General features: G+C 35.6%; 1 protein-coding gene across 1 annotated transcript in view; it reads left to right on the forward strand.

Moving 5' to 3' along the window:
* The first annotated feature begins 527 nt into the window (after positions 1–527).
* Positions 528–17686, forward strand: part of LOC134531452 (sialin-like) — a 50330-nt gene continuing 33171 nt past the window's right edge. Inside the window, exon 1 of the mRNA XM_063367163.1 lies at positions 528–598. Coding sequence (XP_063223233.1) covers positions 556–598 — 43 coding nt within the window. The 5' untranslated portion in view covers positions 528–555. The remainder of the gene's footprint in view (positions 599–17686) is intronic.

Consider the following 17686-nt stretch of genomic DNA (forward strand, 5'->3'; position numbering starts at 1 on the left):
ATTACCAAGCACGTAACATTCAATAAACAAACAAGAAAAGATTTTATAAAACGTCATACATTCCAATGTCATAGTTATTTAAAAAAATTTATCTGAATTACTATATTTTACCCCTCCATTCTTCATTCTTTCTTTAAATCTTGTAATTTTATAAATACATAAATAATATTAGTGTTGTGGTTGTAAACAAAATATTTGTTTCATTTTTTTAAGGATGATTGGTAGTTCGCAGAACACTTTTATTTAATGTAGTTCGTTCAAACCAAATTATTGACAAACAAAATCTAAATGCGTTTTGATTTTTCTGTGTAAAGTTACTGTTAACAGCATTTTAATATCATTCAAGGATGTATGTGTGTTGCAGTAAGTAATTTTATTTTCTTGTTATCTATTATTTGTGTTTACTTCTCTCAAGTGCACGTGTCGACCACGAACTTCTAGAATTTCAATCAATCTTATCTACTAAATGTATAAAAAAAACATTTAGTCTTGTGTATAGTGGGGACTGATAGTAAATTTCTTCTTAGATTTTCATAACAGTGCACGCAATCAAGCATGAAAACCAAGATCCAAGTCAGCTGTGATGGAAAGATGAAAGGTAACAACTAATATAGAATTTCATACAATATTCCAGTGACCGGAATTGCAAATTGTGATAAGGGACCAGAGTTCAATAATCGGCCACTGATTTTTTTTTTAATCGTAGAAAAAGTTCCTGCAAGCAACCTCCGAGGAAATAAACATAGTAATATAATTCCGTAATATTTTTTTCATTTTTATCCCTTATTTCGAAAGCGAACTCCGACGTACAGTACTTACTTCAGAGCAAAACTAATCTAAGTTCGAATCAAACGTTTAATTGGGTTTGTAAGCCTAACGACATGAAAGCTAGCACATCAATCAGTCCAATAAAGATGAAATTTCGCATTTCTACGATATTTTCATCAAAAAGGCTGATATATGGGTTTTAATTGCATGGTTATGAATACGCAACCAGCAATATCCAACTACACTCTACCATGAGAATTGTCTCATTCCAGATCTTGGAAATGTGAACGTCTAGTGCTGTCACCTGGCTGCATTTATTTTATTCATTAGAGGAGGTCATAAAGTGATGAAGCGATAGGTCGGACATTGTCTCGCTCTCCAAATGCTGAATCGCCTCTACGCGCAAGGCACCCTCCAGTCAAGATCGCCAGCTGGGAGGGCCGTCGCTCCTCGAAACCGCCCGAAGCACGTAAAACGCACGCGCTGTTCTCGCGAGCTCTCGCTCGACTGTTCGTTGCGACTGCAGCGCCGTGCCGTGTTGATCGCATGAAACACAGGCCACCAAGACAAGCTCTGCACAGCTTTTTGCATCATACTAACTTAGATTTCAGACTTTTAAAAACTGAACAAAATATGTAGCAAATATTTCTTACCGTAAATTCTATAATTTCTAACAGAAAATTTATCTATTTTTTTTATATCGCTGGTAAATAAATTACAATATTAAGATGGTTGAATTTTAAAGAAAATTAACGTACTAGCAATTTACTCGATTTCAAAAAAAAAAACTGTTAAGGTAACCTATATGAACGTGCCTGTTAATAGTAAAAAAATATGACTCACCGAAATTTTGCCAATTTTTTTTTAAGAAGCGTGATAGTTAAAATCTTTGCTCACTGTTTTGACCGGCAGCTCTAACAATGTACTAATGATGATAACGTGAGATAGATTGCACTGCGCATATCGGATTACTGATGGTAATTTTCTTTAGATTTTTTGAAATTTCATTTTGACCTCCTGCTCCTAAATTTGGTTTGATTGCTGATGTCATATGCATGTTTACTATATCTTTTGCTTTCTTTTTTTAAATAATTTCGGTTCACAATTGTTATTATTCACACGTTTTCAATTGCACTGTTCTTCCCTTTTGCATGTTTTATGCACATATTGAGAGCATTCCTTTTTCTTGTGATCCTATGGTCACTTTGGCTTCGCCCTGCTTTGAAACTGCAATCGCTCTTACTTTCCCTTTTTGAAGATTTTACCTTTTGTGTAAATTTTATGGTCATTTCCAAGTAATTTTTAGCTCACGGGATTGTATCTGCTTTGATCGAAAATATCTAATGCCAACTTTGGTCTTAGGTAGTACTGCATCACCCAGTGTAGTTAAAAGTACATAGGAATGTCCATGCATTCATGGAGTGTAGAAAATAAACGAGGCATATGTCATAAAAAGGTTTGTTAATTTTTTTAGTTAGTATCAAAAATTTTTATGTGTAAACTATTTAACTTTCGGTATACGGCATTTGGTAAAAATACGATATACGGCATTTTGTGAAAATGTAACGGAAGTCGATGAACGGAAATGTGTCACAAATGTAGTGGACTAACGTGTAGCAAGATAAATCCGTATATAGTCACTTTCGTAAACATTAAGGGACATACCAAACGTATTGGTGTGCCAAATGAAACAATATGATATTGGAACTACACTGGAATATATTTGGTAAACTAAAATAATCATAGTAAAAAGTAATCACAAGTTTTAAAATAGTAAAGAAAGTTGGCGATACAAAGATTATAATACATATATTCTCGTTTCACTTGGTAACCATCAAGGGGCGAGGTTCAATTTTATGTTTTAAATATGTTATTTTAATATGTATTAATAATTTTTGGCAGTTACATTTTGAATAACGTGTATTTTTGTTAGTCATTATAAATGTTTTAGCATATTAGTATAATTTCACCATCTCTGTGCTGTAACATAATCTTATATATATATATATATATATATATATATTACACTGATAAAAATAATTCGGGGATTAGAAAAAACTAATTGGGGTATCAGACAAAATGTGTTTTCATCAGCAGTATGGGCTACGAGCAGCTTTGACACCCCTTGCAACAGTGAACTAATACAACGCTATTGCAACAGCAACAGGACGCAGGGTGTCATCTCAAACTGTCTGCAAAAGGTAGCCATGGAATATGTCACATTAGCAAAAGAGCACCATACAGAAAGTATAAACTAGTCGTAGGAACATCGCGTAAGGAGGCACGCCGAATGGATATCCCTTCTGTTTTCCGATGAGTGTGGAACCTGATAATCCACGTGGTCCATCTGGAGAGAACATGGATCTTGAAACAACCCATAAAGTCTCATGGTATTGGTCTTTTAATAATTTCTTTGTTAATCCCCTAACCATTTTGACATGTACAAATAATATTTTCTCAATGGCTATCTGTTTGCTCACGAAATAACCACAAATAATGTAGCTTTTCTATTATTTAATACAACATGGGTCTGTTGTATGTTATTAACACAACGGAGTATGGGAAATGCAGGTGGGCTGATGACAGATACACAGGATTCCAATCATAAATTAATTACAACTCTTTCAATATAAACAAGGAAACATTTATGCATAATTCTTTGTAATTTGTATATTCGCTTCCATGGTCTTGACTCCGTAGCCATTATGCCCTCAAAACCTGCTGTAAGCAAAATTTAAGAATAAATAATGTTATACAAAGTATACTTGAGTTACATGAACACTTAATCCTCTTTACCAAAGCTATAATGATGATTACACAAGAGGACTAGCTGAATTAAAGATAAGTACTCAACTAGCGTAGGGAATTATGAAATCAAACAATTGTTCAAAGGAATGTTTATCACTTGTTAGCCCCGTTATCAGTAGTTCAATGTCTAATACTTCCAACTTTGTTTCAATATCTCATTTGAAATACAAAATTGCTAAACGAGCTTTCAAAACCGTCACCGAATGGCAAGACGAAATACCGAATTTTTTTGCTACCTTAAAGTATTTTTAATGACTCTTTATGTATATACCATACGTTGCCAAACGTTTCTATAAATAATTATTGGCATTAAAAGTTATGAAAGATTTTCATCATATGAGAATAATTGTCATTAATTTTTTTTTTTAATTATATGAAGATTTACCAGCATTCTGTATATTTTTATGACATGTTCAGTGAGATTGAAAAGTTAAAGAATAGAAATAGTATTTGAACATAAATACTTCCTGCTTGCTGCGGAGGAGATCAGTCACCTAATGGGCTTGGAAGTGTAAAGACAGCGGTGGATTTTTTGTTGTCTTCCCGAGGTTCAAATACCGTAATTGAATTAATTGACACTAATATTTTTTTTTCATGTGACTGGTTTCAAATACGTCTTAATATAAGTTATATTTATAAATAGTTGTCTGAAGAAAAGAGAATGAAAAAGAATTCATAATTTTTGTAATTTATTTAAATTTTTCGTTTTTTCTTGAATCTTTCAGTTTCTAGGTAAAATTGGAATCTAGGATTCAAATTTCACTCGAAGCGTCAAATTCTACCTGAGTTATGGAATTTTATTAGATCTGTTATTTTTCTGTCAAAGTAATACGTCAAAGTCGGGTAGAACCCAACTTAAACAACAATAACAACTCTAAATTATGTTTTCGACTCGCCAGACCTTACTACTAGCAAGAATTCAGAAATGTGTTAGTCCATGAAAATGTTATGTAATTTTGTTCTCTTTTAATGTTAAAATATTCAAGTTAACCAACATGAAAATATCTGTTAAAATGCTACTTTCCTTATTCATTTAATTTAAAGGAATTTTGTAACTGGTAAAAATAACGAAAATGTTTGTGACTGCAGAAGTTACACTAATTATTTTGGCAACCAAAGCCAATTACACTTAAAAAATACAGCAGTATGAATCAGTCCACCGAGAAATATCTTCAGGCAATATTTTGTATGGTTACGAAAAAGAATATAGGGGAGACCGGGGCAAGTTGACGATGTTAAGCTTTGAAATGGCCTTTAACAGATAAATAAGCATTTATTATATCTAATTTGGTACCAATACGAAGTATATACTATTTTCTACCTAAAAATGTAACAAGGTTGTATTAATGTGTGTAGTTCTGAAGTTATTGACAAGAAACCAATTTGTTAGCACATTCGTCATCTTGCCCCAGGAGTGGGGTAAGTTGACGAACCTATTGGGGTAAGATGACGAAACAAAAAAATATATATTTATAGACAAAGTACACAATAGTTTTATAGATATCCTACACTAAACAACATGCAGGCTGCAAAGAAGATATATTGTAACATATTTGAACGACTTTGATACAATTCCTTGCCACATAGTAACGAAAAACTGCAAGTTTTTGCTTTGAATAATGTCATTAACAATAGTCACACACAAAATTGGAACAGTTTTCGTGCCACCACTCAGAACATGTGGAACATTGAATCCAGTCTTCATTTGGAGGTTCCACGTAAACTTCTTCACATGCAGGGCAAGAAACACTATTATGGCTTCATGGTTTTGCTACAGAATGATCAGAGCTTCGTTTTTCAGTTTTCTTAGTTTTTATTTCATTTTTCTTCTCTTCTTTCTGCTTTCTTCTCTCTATCTCTTTGTAACAACATGTTCTTAATTGGCGAGCTTGTTATTACTGAAGCTGATCCTGTACTTCTTTTCCTTGTCGCGGTTATTCTGTGGGCCACTGGCAATGGTTTTAAATCATAAAACGATGCCTTTTTTCTACATGAATTTTCATTGACCTTCCCAGAAGAAGGCCCTGCTTCATCGATAAGATCACTATTTTTTTCTGGCTGGGCTAATGAATCAGCTCCTGAAGAATTAGGCATATAATTTAGCCACACATCGTTTGATGCATGGTCAGATGAAATTGGTATTTAAGTTAACATTGGTTCTTCACTTCCGGGAAGTTTTCTTTCCAATGTAGCCGCAGCAGCAAAATCACATTCTTTGAATATCTGAGGGTTTTTAGGCTTTATCCCAGTAGCCTCAAACCCGTTGATGGCATTGCCTACAGTTGCTGCTTTTGAATAAGCTGCAGCGAAGAGATTTGCCACATAAAGATCAGTTATTTTTTGTCCGGGATGTGACACCAAATAATTGTCACAAGCTTGTGAGTAGAATGTCTATAAAGAGCTGAAAAACGAAACATCCAATGGCTGCAACCTATGCGAAGTATGTGGTGGTAATCCGACCATCACAATACCATTATCACGACAAAAATTCACAGCAGCAGTAATCTCTACGTCACTCCAACTCCATTCCGTTCTCCGCTTATAATTCCTGGGCATCTACAAAAAAAAATCAAACAAAATCGTTAAGACTATTAACACAGGAAATAGTTATAATATTATATAATTTCATTATTAGTTTTGCTTTTACATAAATGTTCTTCATATCTGTATATCATTGGTTTAAATAAAACATTTAATACAAAATAATGCTCACATTGTCATTACCTATGGCAAGTAGACGATTGCAGGGGCAAGATGACGAATTCGTCATCTTGCCCCCGTCAACTTGCCCCAGCAGCCCTTTTTTTGCTTTACCAAAATCACTAACAACATTTAAAAAAAAATTTTCAACAATCTATACATTAAAATACTCCCAAAAGTCAGCGTTTCATTTTACATATATAAACATTTTATACAAATGGACACTTTTCTTGTAATAGCTTAACATACATACCTTCAATATTACAACAATGGCTCACGAAACAGTTAACCTCTCAAAGCTGCCACATTCAAACTGACTGGAGAATTCCGCTGCACCTGCCTAGTAGGTGCAGATTGTGACATTCAATGTCACAGGGGCGCCAACCTTCTATCTGTGTTTTTGGATTAGTTACATACGATTCGTCATCTTACCCCGTTCGCCAACTTACCCCGGTCTCCCCTACTTAAATTTGTTTTCAGGATAATTTTTCATATAAAATTTAAAACAAATTTTTTAATTTTTGATGAGTCTAGAGAAATCGTTTTAAAATAAAATTCTGAAGTAGGGGCCTATTAACCGTTAACATAAATAAATTATGGATAGTAAAAGTAAGCTCAGGAACAGTAGCTATAATTAATGTAAGGTTATAAAATGAGTTCTTAAAATAACGACTCTCTTAAACAATTAACGTTATTGAGTCATAATAAGATAGGATCGCTGGTCGCTACAGCAGTATCAAATATAATTTCGAAACACAACTCATAAACTTTCTAAGTGTTTCTGGCATTGTTTTTTTGATAATCCAATACACGATCAAACTCTATTCGACAATCCGTTTGAAGTGTACAAAACTATGTCGCTAAGATTTTTTTTCTCATTTCCATTGGCCTACAACACAAACTCTAGATGATATACTTACAAACAACAAATGGTTGAAGTAATATCTTGTAACGTGTAATGAAACCATTGAAATATCAAGTATAAATTTTAAATTTGCATGATTATAAAGCCCTGCAGTAAATAATAAAATTTATATATACAAAAAAAACATATGAAACATGTTGATTTCAAACTTTTGTCAAAAGATAGACCTGTAAGTCTACTAAGTGTGTATTTATTAGACCAACTTTAAACTAAAATAATACTATTTAACTGTGAATTGCACATAACGAAAACTTAAAAAAATGTTTCACTGTGAATTTATTGGCTAACTTTCTGTGTTGTATGGAATGATTATGCATTTTCTATAAGACGTCGACTAGCCATAGTCATTAATTCATTTTATTACACGTAAAACTTCAGCGAACAAACATTATTATTGAACATAGGACTGTGAACTAATTTTTTTCCGTTTCACAAATGACCAATAAAGCAGAGCTTTATCAATTAAACGAAATAACATATAAATTTAAAATATTTGTTTTAATTACGCAGTTTAAAACACGAAGAGTTATTTGGTGTTCACTATTACAAAGAATAAACCAATCGTATTGTTCCCAGTTTTAAAACCATGGAATCAGAACTACCCATCAAGTTTTAGACATTACTAGCTAATTTAAATGGACGTTATTTCCATCATATTCGTAATTCGATGTTAAATTAATTTTTTAATTCTGTTGAAGTAATTTTTTGTTAGATTGCGCTTCAAATAATTTAGGCTATTTTTTTATATCATATTTCATCTTTGTGTTTCAATTGGAGATATGCTCATTTTTTACTATTCTACAATTAATAATACATAAAAATTTTTTCTCACAGATGTTCTTTGTTAAATGTATGTACTGTGCGGAAATGCCATAGTTAATAAAAAAAAAAAAGGTTGTCTGTAAAGGCGTTTTACGGACGATATTTAACGTGACGTCATAACAAAACATTGATGAAATTAATGATCCAGAAGAAAAGGAAATATCATATTCGGCCTGAGACTGAGCCGTAATAGGCTTTTGAAACCAAGCCATTTAGGCATTAAAAATATTATATTCTTTGAGGAAGAAAATTTTTTTAATTTTTCTATCTTTTGTATGATAAAATCTACCTCTGCATACTTTTATGAATAAAATTGTATCATTTTTATTGAATTATCACTATTTTGTATGGATACAAAGGAGTGAAATTAAATGTACAATTTAATTAATAAATTTACTTTTATTTGCATTAATTAATTCAAATATATTTATTACTTTTGAAATGTCGCGTGCGCCGAATTAATTTTTACTAGAACAAAAAAAAATGCATCCGCAGGAATTCTAACCGACCACTTTTGGATTGGAACTTAGCCATGCAAACTGCACGGCCACGAGGCCATATTGAAAACTATTGTTTAAAATGTGATAAATAAATAATATTCTACGCACGATATTTGTTTGAATTTCCTTTAACTAGCATATTCTCTGTTGGACTCGAAATATTTACACGCTCGTGGGCTCATAACTATAATACGGTGTGTGATTTAGTTGCTCAAATAATAACTCATGACAAATAATTACCAATGTCAAACTAAAGCGTGAAAAGTATCATACCAGCAATAAATATTTAGTTACACAGCTAAAACAATACTCATAAACCATTATTTAAATATACTGATTTACACTAGTAATTAAAATAATACGTACTTGTAAGAACGCCATTTCCTTGCGAATATACTCCCGTGGCGCGGTGCACAACAATAACCTCGGTTTGCCGCCACGTGCCGGCCGAGTTCTCTGTACCGTCCGCAACATACCAGAGAGATGCCACGCATGCGTAAACACAACTTAGAACTGTCATAACTTAGAAACACGCAACGCAGAACCACACAACTTAGAAACGTCATAATGTAGAAAGTCACAACTTAGAAACACACAACTTAGAAACACACAACTTAGAACTGTCATTACTTAGAAACACGTAACTTAGAAACACGCAACGCAGAACCACACAACTTAGAAACGTTTTAACTTATAACTGTCATAACTTAGAAAATTCTAAGTTATGAGTTTCTAAGTTGTGTGTTTCTAAGTTATGACAGCACCCCCGACACCAAGCACAATCAAGGCAAGACTCTTCGGAACGAGAAACAGGTTCCACACGAACGAGGCTCGTAGTCTATGGTGGCGCCGCGCTGCGCCCAGGCATCAGATCAAACCAATATGGCACGATAGTTACGGAACTCGCGCTTGCGTCCGACAATACTGGTGCGCAGGGTAATATAAAATGAAAGCGAAGAAATAGTAGCACAATGCAAAATTAAATTGAAATAAATAAAATTACATCACTGGTTATTAAAGTAAATAATTTAGAAAATTAAACACCAGGATTGAGGACTGGGACACGTAGGAGTAACGAAGGGGTTTTGGGACAATGTAAACATTGACTATGCAAAGATGGCGGCCCCCAGGAGTTGCCGTTTGCTGGAGGCCGCTATCTTGTCGGCCTGGGAAAGTGTAAACATTGATTACGTAACCTTGACAAACAAACAGCGTCTGCTGGAGGTCGCCATTGTTGTTGACATCCGTCACCTTAGTTCTAGCTTTCACTGCCAGAGCGCGCCATCGTCGCGTCGGTTCAAAGGCAGGAGTTGTGTACAAAAAAGCGGGGCGGCTAGGGTTTGATCCATGGAACGCAAGAACGTTGAGGTTAGAAAGCAGACCACGAGATCAGTTAAGGAGTAGAGAAATAAATAAGGAACATAAGCCGCCATACTGCTATGTTTAAATCCCAAAAGATAAAGTATGCTTAAAACAAATGTCACCATACTAGTTATGTCTGAATCTCAGAAGATAAAGTATGCTTAAAACAAACAACGTCTAACTGCTATGTCTAAATCCCAAAAGTTAAAGAACTAGCTATGCTTAAAACAAATGTCGCCACACTAGCTATGTTTAAAAAAAACCACCCCGAGTATGCTTAAAACAAATGCCGCCATACTGATATGTTAAAAAAAACCACCCCGATTATGCTTAAAACAAATGCCGCCATACTATCTATGTCTAAATACAGCTCCCAGGGAGCGCCACATACCCTCGCCACCATCTTTAATGCCAACACCCACCAGAGCGCACCACAGAGGAGAGCGTTATCCAGATGTCTGCTGAGACGTCACGCACACAGCGCGCAATTATAATCCCCACATCATATTATATATACAAAAAAAAGCATAACAATGTATTTATTTTGTTAAATAAAAAGTAGTGCATATGTGCATTAAATAATTTGAAAATAAGCACTATACAAACGCTGTGTAGGAAAGTCTCTGCGGTCGCAAAAAAAAACCTTAAAGGATAAAAATAATTTTAAGAATTTAGTATTAAAATTATTATTTTAACTATTTAAATTCCATATGTTAATTTGTGAACTATTATTTAAAACTTATGGTTAAAGGTAGGGTAATGTTTCCGAAAAACCTCAAAGGAAAAAATTTTTTTTAAGAATTTGGTATTAAATTATTTTTTAATTTATTTAAATCTATATGTTAATTTGTTGAACTGGTCGCAAACACCCAAAAAATAAATTTATTTTAAGAATTTGGTATTACAATTTTTTAATTAATTAAAATCTCTATGTTAGTTTGTTGAATTAATATCAAAAACTTATGGTTATAAGCGGAGTCATTTTATAGTAAAAAGTAATAGATTTCATTAAACATTATTTCAATGTTTTATCTCACATTATTTCACTACCATCGACCGACAAATTCTATGTTTTGTTTTCATTATTTGCTTTGAGATTTTTTTTTTTTTCTCTCTTTAGGGTTCTTTATAAATGATGTAAAATTTCCGCCGCTACGTAATGATTTTCCAGAGTTGAGACACAGAATTGAAGAGCGCATTGCTTCCATTACTCTGAAACGTTTTTAACCAATGTGTGGGAAGAATAATACTTTAGGTTTGATGTGTGACGTATAACATAAGGTGCACATATTGAATATTTGTGAGAAAAAAAAACTAGATTAGTTGACTTTCAATTTTATGTATGACTTGTTGTAAATAATATAAATTAAACGGATATAACTTACAATTGAAGCGGGGACAGTCTTTTATGGACATTCTGTATTTGATAGCGTTAGCACTATCGTTCTGCATATAGGTCACGTGTTATTGGGTTTAAGCAGAGGTTTTTGCCTTTGCTCGGGGTTCGTCTCCCTCCAGTGGGAACGAGTGGTTAATTGTGTGTTAATGTGGCGGACGTTGCTGTGAGCCTGCGAGTGTTCTCGAGTTGCTCCTGTTTTCCTCTCAAAAGCGGAATGTAGCTTATGTTACAATGCATCGGTGTGGGGGTTATCTCTAAGTTAATTGTACCAATCGTGGAATTTCGCAATCAGTATATAGAGCGAATGAGATAGAGAGGAAGAAATAAGTTTTGTAGGTTTTCATTAATGGTTTTGCAATTCTGAGTTTCCACATATACTTTTTTTATAATTGTAACTAGTAGCTTTCTTGATACTGGTGTTAACCTCTGCAGTTAGGTTTTTGCAGCATTCTTTAGTTTTACTTCAAGGGTATTACAAAATTTATAAATATTTTGTTACAATTCTTTGTTTTAATTACATGTATGTATGTTTATGTGTATATATATACCAAATTTCTGTTCCGTTTAGACTTTTGAAATTGCTCTTATAGTTCACTCTCCTGTCTTGTGTTTCATATAATTATTTTGAGGCGGTGATGGATCTAACAATAGTATTAATATCTTTGTTTTGATTATTTGATTATTGTATGCGTGATCTAGGTATTCTCTTAGATTCTAAATTTTACTTTCATCACCACGTGGATAATTTAATTGCAAGTGCAAACAAAATGATAGGGCTTATTAAATATTTAACTCATTTGGCTAGCTCTCTTGATTCTGTAATTAGTCTTTATTTTACCTTAGTAAGATCGAGATTAGAGTATGGCTCTGTCATCTGGAACTCTATAACTACCACTGACTCAAATAGACTTGAAAATATACAAAATAAATTGTTTAAATACATTTTTAACAAACATTTAATAGATAATAATTCAGAGAATTTTAACTATGACTTAACCCTTGAAACCCTGAACACGCATACACTGCAGTTTAGAAGGAAAGTTTCTGATAAGGTTTTTGTAATAAATTGTTTTATAAATGTTTACCACAGCACTGAAATATTAAACAAAATTGGTCTTCGAGTTCCTTCATTCAATCATAGAACAATGTGACCTTTTCGAACGTATCACATAAAAAATGAGATATCAAAACGGTGTACTGATAATTGTAATGATATTTTGAAAGATTTAGACCCTTTCAAAAGGGCAAAAATCTCAATGAAAGACATTTTGAATTCTTAATTTTCTTGCAGTTAAGATAATTTCTGATGTAAATAATGTAATATTGTTGTTTCATTAATTAATTTAAAATTAACAAATTAAGTTATTATATTTTTTAAGTGTCTTTTGTCATGTGTTTATGTTTGTGTTGTCCCTTTTTATTGTTGTGTTATTATTGTGTTTTGTATATGTTATTGTTATTTTTTTGTAATATTTGTTAAGTACCCACCTGTTAAAGGCTCTGACTGTTGGTAGGCACTCATGTAATTATAATAAATAAAATAATAATTATGTACATAACCATGTGTTAATATTTTTTTCGGGGTAATTTTAATGTCAGTTTACGAGTTGTTCTTTTAGTCAGGTTATATTGTATACATTAATTTTTGCTATTGTCATTAGTTTTGAGGGTGTATTTTATTTACGGTGGTATTAATTTATTGTTTGTTTTATATATACTTTCAGTTATAGTGGTTACACCTGTGTATCTATTCTCATTGGCATAGTCGTGTCTTTCTAGTACAGCATGGTTGTATATGGAATGTAATTTCTCCGGGTTATCTCTGTGGGTTTATGAAGTGCCTGGGTTTGAGTCTTGAGTTGTGCATCTTGTGGTCGTTTCGATGTAGGTTGTGTATTTCTATATGTCTGTAGGTGTTGTATGTTTTTTTTCGGGTTGTCGATGATACTTGTTATTTGTGGTTTTCTATTACTGATAACAATATTATGGTAATCTTAGCAACTATAAGCACACGTCTATGTGGGGATAATAATCAAGGAAAATTTATGATGAGAAATATACAGTTTTGTTTGTGTAAACGCTTCAGTTACTTCACATGTCACGACTTATTTTCAGTACCCTCCTGACACTATACTTTTTTTTAATGTCAAATATTTTATACAGCATTAATTGGTTATTTTATGTGTTTGACAATAAAGGATTAGCACTAGTAGGTAGAACGTAGTTTTTAGTCAAGTGGGCAAAGAGTATTCGTACACCACATGTACTTGGGTATATGTTTACTTTCATGTAATTTTTTTTCTTCTTTAAAGTCCTTGTCGGGCTTCGTTCTTCACGATATATGGTTTAAAGGCATGGGTGACTTAGCTGATAGTTTGCGAGGTATCCTTGTTGTTTTGTATATTTTAATTTATTATTTTATCCAGCATTACAGCTGGAAGCTTGTGTTCGGAGAACGCTACGTGTGTGTACTAACCATACTTATTTCCGTGTACCCCTTCCGCAGGTGAAAGTTACTGGTGACCTCAAAAGGTCCGCCGAGGCGACTGTGGCAGTCTCTGGGAGGCAGATATAATTTTTGTGTTCGGGACCATTGTCGAAGCGATGAGGTGTTTGAGGCATGGAATCGCTATGTCTGTTATTCTGTAAACAATTTTGGCTGAGTGGTTATTAATATAATATTGTAACGCCCCTCGTGCCCAAAAATTATATAATTTTTAATTAATTAAAAACACCTTGGAAACTGCTGGGAAAAATATTAAAATAAAATTAAAATCAATTACCAGAGGGACACGAGGCGGTGAACAAGACAAAATTCACACTCCCTGCACACTAGTAACTTGGGAGTTCGGGGATCATTATGTAGAAGAAGGTAGATGATAAATAAATACACTATATCAATAATTTGGTCTATAGGTTTTCCTGGTTTATTTTTAAGAGATTATGTTTTAGCATTATTTCGACATGATAATAAAAATCTTAGTAATTAACAAAGATAAGGGGGCGCCCCTACATTATTTAAAACAATACAAATTACACCTTAACAAACAAATTATTACATTAACAAAATTTCAAATATAGCACCAAAATTTGATTCTCCCAACGATTACATATATATCAGTTTCCTTGATTTTACATGATCCTGAGGATTGCGTTCTTAAAACACTGCTCGCTGGTATCTTATTAAGGAATTTAGTTTCTTCTATGCAAGTGGAATATATAAATATATAGCTCATATCACCCGGGTCTTCCCAGGATGACGTCGGACCGAGAGGAAAACTCTTCTAAAGGGGGAAATCAGCTGGAGGTCCCGAAGATCATGCGGTGAGCAATTTCTCTTCCCGGAAACTTTGACCCAGTCATACACAGTCGGCGCGGAAGGCCAACAAACGGGAATATGGGGGGGGGGGGGAAACCGAATTACTCACCAAACAGGGTGTGGAAACAGGGCCTCCGAGGTGTCTCGCGCCGACATCAGGATGACGCGCACCGATAAATCGCGGATGCGCATTAGGAAACCAAATTTTTAAAGAATAAAAAATATATAAAAAAATTTAACTACACATGACTTTTTCTAAAACTACCTCTGCCTGGCTACTGTACAAATGGGATCACATCCCTTAAGCAACTGACTACATCTTTTATGCAACCGAAAATCGCCGTTCCCGCGAAAAGCATCTTAGCACAGAGGACACCGAGAAGACGTGGTCAGCAGCCGAGGTCAGAGTACTGAGTGCCCGCTATGGCGGACAAGGCTTCTAATTAAATTGGGCGCTAATCCCCCTAGGGAGGAGGGGGAAGGTTCGGCTCAGGGCCGAAAACATGCGAAGGCATCCGAGGCGGGCGTGACAATAACACGACATGTGCACTCTCTACCGGCCAGAACAGAAGGCAACAAACAATCGACTTCTACAGGCCGCGAGAAGAAAGCATAGTGCCATATGGCGCCGCAGCGCTGCTTTCTAGCGGCGTAAATGGGAACTAACTGAGGTGGTGAACTGACTTGCCACTAGGTGTCACGAGGGTGAGCTCTGCACGCTGGCGACCAGGCCCACGGTTACTTTTTTCTCCGCTATATTTCGGGGACATCTCTGTAAGACCAGGGAGAATGTCCTTGAATTATGCCATCGTCTTGGCTAAGTTCCCGTCAGGTCACTGCTCCTAGCTTGATTTCTCAGAACTAACGGGGGGAGGGGAGGGTGAACAAAAAATGCCACTCTGCTGGGAACACCGGGCCACTGGAGCCCCATTCGTGACGAGACTTGCTATTCTCAGCAGGCCTCTCAGAAGTAGCAGCTTGCAGCCCAGAAGCTGCTCTATGCAATTTTGGTCATGAAGGGAGATAAAATTACAAACTCGGGACATGACTGCAGGCAAGAGAAAATCAACCGGGCTGCCCACGTCCACATTAGACAGCAAAATATCAGATTAGCCCCCTGAGAAAGGGGGCTTCGGTCCACAGGCACAAAGTTTAAACACTTGGCGTACACCGGCCAAACAAAAAGTTAATCACCCCATTAACAACCAGATAAATTAAAAAATAAGAATTCCCAAAAAAATTTAAAATTATAGAAAAATTTAAAAAGGTGACGAAATGCCTAATTTCCGGCACATACTCCCCCGCTTGATTGCGTAGCATGTAGGGGAAATGAAAAAACCACATTTACACTCCTCAGTAAAACTAGTACCAGGTTCGCCTGTATCCTACTACTTATATTCTAACACGTTTGAGACGCGTCCGCCTCTCAGGCACAACATATCGATAAACCTTAAACAAACTTATTAACTAAATGCTTATTAACTAAGTGGCCACTTAAATCTAATACAACTTAATGCTAGTATTCTTATTTCTAGTACCATGGATTTTTAAGACTTCGATGATTTCTGGCATGCCTAATATTAGAGAGTCCCCTGTGTTAGGGGAAAGAAATTAAACACATCTACTTTAAGTCAGCCTGTGTTTTCTTTAGATGGGAGATGTGCGCTCTGGTCACGAATTCTCCCGAACTAGAGTCAGCTAGGCTGACTGTAACTGGCGTTAAAAATCGCTGTATTTGAAAGGGACCTCTCCAGCGGTACGCCAGCTTGGCGGAAAACTTATCCACTGCCTTGCTGAGTGGGTGTGCCTTACAAAGCACAAAATCGCCTACCCTGTAAGGGTTAGGAGATCGGTTTTCTTTTTCTGCTCTCATGAGCCAGATTAAGATTTTTACGAGCTCTTCTCCAAATCTCCCTGATGTCTCTCGGATCATCGGGTAATAGGTCATTCAAAGACCAAAGATTTGAAAGAGGGGTATTAGGTCGGTAAGTGAGCATGAGTTCGAAAGGAGTACTTTTGTGTCCTTTGTGATGTGCATAATTAAAGGCCATTTGCAGCCACACCAAATTCGAATCCCATTTATCCTGCTCCTGCGCATGGTAAGCTATTAGAGCAGACCGGAGATTGCGGTTGAATCTCTCAGCATGTGAGGGCTGTGGATAATAAGGCGAGGTTGTGACGTGCAGGATGCCATGTGAGAAGCACATATTCTTGAAAATCCTAGCCGTGAACTGGGTTGCATTGTCTGAAACTACTATAGACGGGACTCCCGACGTCTTGAAGATCTGATTACGTAGCGCAGATACAGTGTTTTCTGCGGTGGCTTTTCGCATCGAGATGAGCCAGACTGTCAAGGCGTCGATACACACCAGCAGCATAGTATTTCCTGTCCTTGAGCGCGGGAAAGGCCCGACAAAGTCTATAAACATCTTTTGCATGGGGCGCTCGGCCACATCTGAAGTTAAATAACCGAAACGAGTGTTCTGCGCTGGCTTACTCAGCGCACAGATTTTGCATAGTTTCACCTGCTCGGTGATGTCCTTGTGCATGCCGTCCCACACGAAGTGACGTCGGATAGCCTGAATGGTCTTATATATCCCAAGGTGTGCGCCCACCGGCGAGGTGTGATAATAATGGAATATCATATTACGCAGATTTAGGGGAGCACAATTTTGAATGTTTTTGATTGGGGGGTGCGTTTTTACAACAGCCCCTTAGACATCCTAAAGTATTTTGGCGCCGTTCCTGAACTAAAAAGGTTAATAATACTGGAAATGTGGGGGTCAGCTTCCTGCTGGCTCTGTAAATCCTGAAATGCCAACGGAAAATCTGTCAATAGGGCTTTACATAAGAGTGGTGTTCCTTCGGGCGGAGTCTGAGTTGGGTTTTCAAACATGCGAGACAGTGTGTCCGCTACTATGTTCTGTGTGCCACGAATGTGTTGGATTTTGAACTTCAAAGAGGAAATTTTTGCAATCCATCGCCCGAGTTTCCCTAATTGTTTCGGGTGTGCTAAAAGCCAGGCTAATGCCTGATTATCTGTCTCTAACAGGAATTCCCTGTGTTCTATCAATGCCAAATAC

Source organism: Bacillus rossius, chromosome 3, assembly GCF_032445375.1.
Source record: "Bacillus rossius redtenbacheri isolate Brsri chromosome 3, Brsri_v3, whole genome shotgun sequence".
Taxonomy (NCBI): domain Eukaryota; kingdom Metazoa; phylum Arthropoda; class Insecta; order Phasmatodea; family Bacillidae; genus Bacillus; species Bacillus rossius.